Source organism: Silene latifolia, chromosome 2 (assembly GCF_048544455.1).
Source record: "Silene latifolia isolate original U9 population chromosome 2, ASM4854445v1, whole genome shotgun sequence".
NCBI classification, from domain to species: Eukaryota; Viridiplantae; Streptophyta; class Magnoliopsida; order Caryophyllales; family Caryophyllaceae; genus Silene; species Silene latifolia.
Genome location: NC_133527.1, coordinates 166,146,611 through 166,156,517, shown reverse-complemented (window position 1 = coordinate 166,156,517; position 9,907 = coordinate 166,146,611). Strand labels below are relative to the sequence as shown.

Genomic DNA, 9,907 nt, shown 5'->3' with positions numbered 1-9,907 from the left:
AATCTAATTACAAAATCACTTTCATTTTCATCACTATTAAGCTTAGTAATTGTCGGTTCATCAATTTAATCGGGTCAGTATAAGGTCGGGTCAATATCGGGTCGGGTCTGGGTCGGGTTCGTCACTGATCATCGGGTCAAGTCGGTTTACGGGTCGTCATCGGGTCGGGGCGGGTCGGTTTCGGGTCACTGGTCATCGGGTCATGTCGGTTACGGGTCATCATCGGGGCGGTTTCGGTTTCGGGTTGCAATGTTTTCGGGTCGGGTTGGCTTTGCTCGGGTTCGGGTTGGGTCAGATTTGCTAGCTCTACCAAAACCAAAGAGAAACAAATGAACGGAACCGGTGGGAGTACTATATTGCGTCTGCTTTGTTTAAAATTGTTTAGATACATTGTACTCTGGTACTGCTGACTGGCTTGTATAGTTATGCTAACCATGAGTGTGGGCTCAAAGCGAGTATACCTTTGTGTTGATACTTGATAGTGGGCACTAACTCAGATTCATGGTTTTCTTGTTTTGTGGACCTCTCAACACTGGACCACCTTATACACTTTCAATCGTCTTCAATTTTAACTATTCAAACTTTTCTGGTACGTACTCTATGATTTTTGCAACACTGGACCACCTTATACTTGTCGTTTGTAAATCTTACAAATTGCTTAAGATATTTGCAACATTAGTTCAAGACTTCCAAGTTAAAATGACTTATGGAGTTATGGGAGGTCTTAGTCTCGAGTCTTGACATCTTGAATTTGCTATACTCCGTATATTCGAGATTATTTGACTTGTAATACGTATAATTTTGTGTTGGTAAGAATGACCCAATTGAGAAACATAGTACAGGAAACTTTCCAACATAAAAGATATATATAATCAAAAACTCTTCTGAAATTGTGCATGTCTGGTTGCTCAAAGTCATTGCCTAATAAGTAGTAAGCGAGTCTTTCTCATCATTTCTGTCGGTACTTTATTTTTTGTATAAGATTACATTTCATATGTGGTTTAACATTATACAAAATCAATAGGGCAGAAATGACCTGCTAATCGACCCTGGACGTTTGTTGACCACCCGACACTTCCTCCTAACCTCACCAGGCCGGCCTGACTGTATATCACCCATCTTTATCATTCCTTTGACAAAGGCCTTAAAAAATGAATCCTGATCCTTACTGAACTTGACCACCCAACCCCTAGTCTTCGGATTTGTGTGTAGCGTTTGATCCGAGTTTAAGTATCCTCTGCCAGTGACAAGGTCCTTGAAGTACTGGTTATCAAATACAGTCGGAGTTGCATCCAAGTTAACTGTCAGATTCAGATCAACATTAGGAGGGCACAACTTGTATAACTCCTGCCTGAATGCAGGCTCGATTGCAGGGTCAGGCTTTCCATCACCGCTCTGGTTGTATAAGCGGTGCATGATGGAAAAACATCGACCCTTTCCAATAGAGTGAGATCCTGATAGAGCCACCATATCTTTGACAGTCAGGTTGAACTTGGCAAATAGGTCTATTAAGGCGCTTGCGTTGAATCTTGGGCTTGGCATTATAGCATCTGAGTCCGCCTCGCTTGCTGTCAAGCTATCCAACCTTCCTAATTTCACCTCCCAATCCGGTCCCCCAGTCTGTTAATTAAAGTCAATTATAGAAGTATTTTACTAAGGATTAATATCCTTTTGTCTCCGACAATTGTTTACCTTCATTTTTTTTTTTTGCCAGGGAAATTTTAAAAAAAGGTAGACAAATGACTGGGAGCTACCGGCTAGGCCTCCGCCCAACTCAACAATTTACGGAATAATTTAATTGAGAAAGGAACGAAATTTACCATCGCGACAGCGTCTCTAGAAGCCATGATGATGATATCGGCACAGGATACAGTCAATGGGCAAATGTCCTCAAGAGCCATTTTAATTTCGTCAATAACATGGTAATTTCTGAGCGAGTTTATATTCGATAGAGAACGCTTTTCGCCTCGCATGGTTGGCGTGTTATCTAACAGCAACGAAGCATCACATCCCTTCACCATTCATTAATTAATTCATTTATATTAATCCAAAAACTAAACACCAAAATTAATTTATAAAGGAAAATACTGGTAAAATGGCATCTTTTTGTAACCACTTACTTTTAGTCACTAATATAGTTGTATTTGAATCCATTTTACAACTGTTTTACTGTAAAACCGTCTTACATAAAACTAACTCATTTATAGGTGAGATGCAGAAAGAAGTTGGCTTACATCTACAAAACAGTCATGGAACTGCAGTCTCATGACAGATGCAGCACTCCGTATCTCCCTAATCATCGCCCGCTTCATGACTTCTCTGACAGTAGATTCAGCTTTTGGGCAGCTTTTCGAGTAGAATCCGTGTCGCAGTTCGGCCTCTCCTGTAATCATTGGAAGGACTAGGAACAACAGAAGCAGGGAAGTGTACATGATTCCTGTCTGCAAATAGTAATTAATAAACTTGATTAGTTTAGAGAAAGTGTAAATGATAGCAAATTCTCATTTAAGACGGAAGTATCCGTCTTAAGCTTAATTAAGAAGTACCTGAAAGAGGGTGTAAGGAATTCAGTGAAAAGTGTTCAACAGTGTTTTGATTTTGTTGGAGAATTGGGAACCAAAACCACACAACTGATTTTTAAACTACTGTACTTGAGACTTGGGAGAGAGAGTGAGTGAATTATTGGTAGACGTAATCAAATTATCGAGAGTCTCTGAAAAACCGTTTTAGGTGAGACCGTCTTGTACGAGAATTGGTGATGTATATTAATGGTGTTAAAAAGATGGGACCCCACGGTTGCACCAGAATTCACCGTTTTGTTAATTGATGATGATAGGATTCCCTACTTTAGTTTTAGATGTTTAATCTTTTGTTCAATGAAATGAGCTGACTCATAAAGGTTGGGTGATTTGAGTCGCGCATATTGATTGGAGAAGTCAATTACTCAAGTCCTTTTGTAATTTAGTGATTATACAAACTATTTGTAGAATGAGATCATGGGTAATTTTTTTTTTTTAGGTAAAGGAAAGTGGAAAAAAATACGAAGCTAAAAAATAAACGGGAAATAAACTAAACTAAAAGGGAAATAAAGGAACGAAACGAGGCCAAGCAACTCCGCCATGTCTTGCTGGATTAAGCAAAACAACTATGTCACTAATTTTGTTGTGCATAGGAGGGAGTGTAATTGATTTATTTGGAAAAAACATTCTAAAAATTCTACAATAATCGCTTTGCTTATTTTAAGAAAAGGATATTGATTATTTAAGGTAAACAATATCCATCACATATACAAGATGATTGGAATATCTATTCATGGTATATATCACAAGTGGGTGATAACGAGTCGAGCTAAACACGAGCTTGGTCTTGCTGGATTTGAGCTCGAGTCAGTTCAAGACGAGAAAAAATTGAGCTCATTACCATGCTCGCGGTCGAGCTCAACTCGAGCCTATATATAATTGTTATGTTATCGTTTCTTTTTTTTATTGATATTTTTAATAACACCACTTAAAGGTTATATATGAAAGGGTTTTTTGATAACTACTCCCTCCTAGTCCAAAATTAAGGAAATAAATTTGGACCACACAAAAGGCCCTACCCCACATAGAATTGAATTTGGATCACACAAAACTTACCAAAAAAGGAAGGAGAACCAACATCCGACTAGCATCGAATAGGAAAGAGGAACCAACAATAAAACTAGGAGGGAGTATTACCTTATTACTACACTGTTTATTAAGAACTATTATCAAAATAATTTTCGTTTAAAAACTACTGCCAATAAGTTTGATTTTTTTTAAAAACACTACCAAATCTCATCGAAATCCAATAAAACACATCTCAACCATTAATTTTTGAATTTCGATCTTAAGTTGTAAATTTTATCCCTTTTAATACTACAAACACTACCGGTTGCCAATCATTTTGGGGAAAATAACTTTAACCTAGCTTCATCTAATTTAGCTTTCTAAGGTAAAAAAAAAAGTTGTTTAAACTTCATCAAAGTAACTGTTAAAGGTATAAAATTTACGTTTATATTACGCCTTTAGTGAATATAATGATATAACAACAATATTTTTTTTTTTAAATAAAGTTAACAAAATAGTTTCAGTAAACCGACAATCTTATTAGGACTAAACGTATTGAACCTTCTCTTTTCCACCTATTAATACCAAACATTACTAATAGTGCACTTCATGATTAAATTTCAAATGAAGTTATATTAGTGGTGTAATTGTTAAATTCTCTAATATCTTTATTTAAAAAACCGCGCATTCGCGCGGAATCTATACCAGCTTACCCATTATATTTTTTAATTATCAATACTTTTTACTTAATACTTTATCTCATACCCTTTTAACTAAAAAAGCATTAAACCAATTTCTCTTAAATTCTAACCATTCAACTTCTCAAATCAATTAATTTCTATAATTGTAAGTGAAAATTCGAATATAAAAATGGTATTTGATTTGTTAATTGAAAACTATTAGACATTTTGATTGTTTTTCCTCCATAATTTTAGCAATATATTATTTTATTATGGTTTTAAGGAGTATCAGTGTTTGGGGGTGGTGGCTGGCGATGGATCGTTGGTGAAAGGTTGTATCAGTGAGGTTGTTGGGAAAATGGGTTCGGGTCTCAGCGAGAATTATTTGTGTAATCACGGACGTGCTGAAATAAGATGAATGGAGACACATCTCTTATGGTAAAGGGTTGTTAAAAAAGATCCCTTATTGAGACTTGGGCTTTGTTTGACATGAATGCATGATACTTAAGTTAGCTTATTTGACCAAAGTATTTTATTTGACTAAAATTCGAGTTATCTGGTTTTTTTTTGCAAGTATTTGGCAAGTAGCTTATTTATCCAAATAAGGTACCTAAAATGAAATGCTACATAGAGTAGCATTATATATTTCAGGTATCTGAAATAAGTTTTCTTCCATTTTTTAATCGTTCAATCTATAATATTAAATAATTACTTTACCCTTTTACGTCATTTTACCAAAAATCAGCTATCTTTTCAGCTAGTTTGCCGAAACAAATTTATATAATCAGTTTAGCTTATCAGCTCGTAATTTTAAGTTACCTTATTAGTTATCTTTTCAGGTTTCATTTAACTTTTCAGTTTCTAGCTACCTTTTTAGGTTTTAACTACCTTTTCGACTAATTTTACCAAACAGAGGCTTAAGGACCTTCTACAAAAGCCAGAGTCACTAGCTTATTGTAGGCGGCCCTCGACAAAGGAATGAGATTATCTAAAAAGCTAAGGTTATGAAATAGATTGCTCAAGCTCCTTGATCTGGCAAAAAGATGTTGAATGTTCCTTTAGGGTTGGTCGAGCTACGAGAGGGCAACATCATGGTCCGAGCCAATTGAGTAACACAGTTATTAGGAACGCACTCTGATAAGATTATAGAGGGGAGAGTATTGCATAATAAGGGAACTGTATTATTGATGGCTGTCAATCTTATGATAACAATACATACTTATAGTACCGAAATCCAAACCCTAATACGGTAAACCCTAGACGATAGCCGTCGTAAGCTATCTAAACCCTAGATTCCCTAACATCCCTCCTCAAATTCATGGTAATTTGCTAAAAATGTCCATGAGTTTGTACAAAATAAAATCAAAGTAAGAAAAATAGAAAAATCTTAATCTTCTCATCTTCTCATCTTCATCTTCGCAAGGTAGTTAAGATAAACGAGTATAATACTCGCTAGAAAATTTAATCGAACAAGAACGTTAAGTTTTTCGGACTTGTCGACTCAAATAATTTGTTAGGAACACTAATCAAACCTAGACAAATTTCAGTCAAACGGAAAATTATCCGTCAATTTAAATAAGTGGAGAACGCCAAGTTTTTCGAACCCCAAATACATTTGAACCACCATCATGGTGATTATGGTTGTGTAACTCACCAGTTAGTGTGTATGACTCCTTGTACGAAGTTTTGTAGATCAAGTATCAAAGAAGAAAGATAATCGTCATTTTCTTATCAATTTTCACGAGAGAGCAACACCATAAACTTTTATTTTTGAATTGAATCCCTCGTTAAAAAAATCCATCACCATGAACACCATAGAATGATGCAAGTGGGGGGAATGAGGAAATCATGATTGTTCAAAGAATTCCTAGGTAAGGATTCATCCGCTCGCACGCAAGCATTCATCCGCTCGCACGCAAGCATTATTATAATTTGAGTAAAATAAACTAAAACGAAATTATCAATTTGAAAATAGTAGTATTATTTCGTAAATTCCCGCCGGAGGGCATCATAATTCATTTAGTCCCTCCGGGCTCCGGCAGGGCAGCGGAAAATCGTTTTTAGGCCATAAGAACGAGAGGCTCTGATACCATGATAAGATTATAGAGGGGAGAATATTGCATAACAAGGGAACTGTATTATTGATGGTTGTCAATCTTATGATAACAATACATGTATTTATAGTACCGAAATCCAAACCCTAATACGATAAACCTAAACGATAGCCGTCGTAAGCTATCTAAACCCTAGATTCCCTAACACACTCTACCACTAAGTTAATAGCTGTTGGACCTTTAGTCCTTATTAATTGTTTTGATAATGACAGTAATGATTTGTATGTGGACTTAATATATAAACATATGCGTGTAATTGTGTGCTTAAGTTTTAATTGAGAAAGGAACAATTACAAGACGCAAGCTTGAAGTTTGGACCAAGGAGGTACAACTTCAAACATACTTGATCGATGTTTTCAAGCGAGATCAAGATTGGAAATCAACCACGAGACTCAAGATGAGAGACTTGTGAAGAGACGATTCGTGTACTGAAGATCTACTGAAGATTAGTTAGTATAGGTCGTCATCCTAAATGGTTTTACTTTGTTTGATTTAAAGGTTAGTGAAGTTATGACCTAATAGACATAACTTCATTGCTAGACAAAAATGATGCGTTAATTTTTGGAAAATATATTTTTAATGGTTTATAAAAATAAGAGAGTATTTATTTGGTTGGAATTAATTAATTAGAATTTAAGTTAAATAAACTATTGGTTTGTAATACGATATTTATATCGTCATGCAACCTAGGGCTTTAACTAAATTCTATCTCGATTTGTTGCGGGCTAGAGAAGCAAGGATGGACCGAGGGAGGCCTTGGGCCGGCCGAACCCTAGGGTGGCCGAAATCCCTAGGAGGCCAAATCCTTCCTCCTTCTCTTCTTTCTTGTTCTTCAAGTTTTATATTTCCAGAACATTCCTATGCCCTAATTCCAGAACATTCCAAACCCTAATCCTCTCTACTATAAATACTCTCATTCATTCAACATTAATTGTTGACACACACATCTACAAATTTCAAAGAGAGAAAAATATTTTTAAGCAAAAATCATTTGAGCTTTAATTCTTATTTTCATATTTGCTTATACAAAAATCACGCATCAAATTTGTCAATCACTCGAAGAAAAATCGTTATAGGATATTAAATACACAAGGATAGTATACTCACTCGCATAACGTGAGATTAGTATTTATCGTTGTATTTTTCTTATTAACGTAAGAGCAACCTAGAGTATTTAGCGATACTCAATCTGAGTTATAATCATATAGTTGATTATACGAGTGCATTGGTAATTTTTGTAATCCGGAGAAAGGTACTAAAAATTATTAATCGAGAATAGTGGACGTAGGTTTCGACTTGTGAAACTGAACCACTTCAAAATCCTGTGTGTCTCTCTTTCTCTCTCTCTTTATTATTGTTATTTCGATTTTGCGTTTATTGTTAATAATTTAATAGTTGATTTTAGTCAATAAAATCAAGTAATTAATTTATATCATATATTTCGAAAAAGCGGTCATCGTTTTTAATACTCAATTCACCCCCCCTCTTTCGTATTCGATCAATAGACTCCACAATTGGTATCAGAGCCTCGTGCTCTTGATAGCCTAACAGCTAGAGTTGATCGTTTTTTTTTGTAGTCTATTTATCGTCTTTTCCGCTGCATTTATTTTTTATCAAATGGATTCCAAACACCTAAAGTGTCCTATATTCAATGGGAAGAACTACGGTTTATGGAAAAATATGATGACCCACTTCATTAAGGGAAGCGACTGGGAGTGTTGGTTGATTATCAAGAATGGTCCGAATAAGATCTTACTTGCAACCAGTAATGGCACTACCGTCGAAAAGAAAGAAGAAGACTATATTGAGGCGGATTATAAAAAGGCTGAGAAGAATTCAAAAGCAATAAGCTTATTGCAAAACGGTATGATTGCCACTGAATTCGATCGTTTCTCAACCAGTTCATCTGCCAAGGAAATATGGGATGGTCTAGAATTAGCCTATGAGGGAACCACTGTTGTCAAAAAGCAACGTATGGCATTACTAATGCGAAAATACGAGCTGTTTGCCATGGAGCAAAACGAGTCAGTTGATAGCATGTCCTCTCGCTTTTCTAGCATCATCAATGAGCTAAAGAATTTAGGAAAAACTTTTGACTCCGAGGAAATTGCTAGAAAAATACTCAGAAGTATGTCTCGCAGATGGAGACATAAAGTATCTGTCATAGAAGAATGTAAGGACCTAACTTCATTATCCTATCAGGAGCTACTCGGAACCTTAATGGCTCACGAGATTACTCTTAATCAGGATGAGGAGGAAGTTGGCACAAGCAAAAAGATGGCCTTACAAGCTGAGTCTAGCAAGATTAATGATTCTTCAGATATTGAAGATGAAACCGTTTTGTTTGTTAAACGTTTTAAGAAAAAGGCTTTCTTTCAAAATCAAAATAAAACAAATAACAAATCAAAACAAACCCCCAAGAAAAATTTTGAGTCAAAAGGGTCTTTCTCTAATCGTGGATGCTTCAAATGTGGTGAAAATGATCATATGATCAAAGATTGCCCTACATGGAAGAAAATTAAAGACAAAAATCTACGTGACAAAACAAAGAAGGAATTCAGGCAAGTTATGATGGCATATTGTTGGGGAGACTTGGACTTTGAAGATGGCGAATCCGAAGACGAAGAAGAAACTGCCAACGTTTGTCTAAGTAACGTCAGTCTTGACCTATTCTCCGAAAGCGACAATGAAAGCAATGCTGAGAGATGTCTTGTCGGAAATTCAGATTCAGATTCAGAGGATGATGAGGTAAATTATCTTGACCTTAAAAAACGTGTTAGGAAACTTTCTAAGGATAATTTACTTAAGTGTTGTGAACATTCCCTTGATCACTGTCATGAACAAAGTCTAGAGTTAAAAGACCTTAGGGAACAGATTTTAGATATTGCTGAGGAAAACCAACTTCTGAAAGCCAACGCCAAAAAGCTCAAATCTAAAGTTATGGCTACTACAGCTGCAACTTCAGACATGACAAATGCTGAGAAGAAAGCTCTTGAATCAAAAGTTAAGGCTAGTGATGCTATAACTTCAGAGCTCAAACTTAACATTAAGAATCTTCAAGCTAAAGTTACGGCTAGTGATGCCATAACTTCAGAGCTTAAACTCAACATTAAGCATCTTCAAGCTAAAGTTACAGCTAGTGATGCTATAACTTCTGAGTTGAAGAAAGTCAATGAGATCTTAAAAGATGAGCTTAATGGCAAAGATAGTGTGGTTTCCGAACACAAGAGAGAAATTGCATTTCTCTCTAAGCAATTAGAAGAAGCTAGTAATAGCATGTCCAAACTTAAGGAACAACATGAAATTGAGAAACGTGTCTTAAATGAACGGTTTGATAAATTTCGTGATAACTTTGAGAAAGGTAGCTCTTCCAAGGATTCAAATGAAGATCATTCAAAATGCGAAAAAGAAATTGAGTCCTTGAAAGAATTACTTTTACATGCTCGAAAGGTTCATGATAAGTGGGAAGGAAGCACAAAGGTTTTAAACTTTCTTACTGAACAATCTGATAACAACATGAAGATGG

At 35.7% G+C, this 9,907-nt stretch overlaps 1 protein-coding gene across 1 annotated transcript; it reads right to left on the bottom strand.

The window, feature by feature from the left end:
- Nucleotides 1-919: 919 nt before the first annotated feature.
- LOC141643284 (peroxidase 17-like) lies at nucleotides 920-2,882 on the bottom strand. The gene is made up of 4 exons (XM_074452365.1): nucleotides 2,547-2,882; nucleotides 2,235-2,441; nucleotides 1,821-2,012; nucleotides 920-1,620 (listed from the first exon to the last, which is right to left on the bottom strand). Exons 2-4 carry the CDS (start codon nucleotides 2,430-2,432, stop codon nucleotides 1,018-1,020), a joined length of 993 nt encoding a protein of 330 aa, XP_074308466.1. The 5' UTR covers nucleotides 2,433-2,441; nucleotides 2,547-2,882; the 3' UTR covers nucleotides 920-1,017.
- Nucleotides 2,883-9,907: the final 7,025 nt, after the last annotated feature.

Excerpts from the sequence above, each read along its gene's own strand:
- LOC141643284 (XM_074452365.1), bottom strand. The coding sequence starts at position 2,432 with ATGTACACTTCCCTGCTTCTGTTGTTCCTAGTCCTTCCAATGATTACA. Across the intron at positions 2,013-2,234 it reads TCCATGACTGTTTTGTAGAT|GGATGTGATGCTTCGTTGCT; the intron begins GTAAGCCAACTT and ends TGAATGGTGAAG. Across the intron at positions 1,621-1,820 it reads CTAGAGACGCTGTCGCGATG|ACTGGGGGACCGGATTGGGA; the intron begins GTAAATTTCGTT and ends TTTAATTAACAG.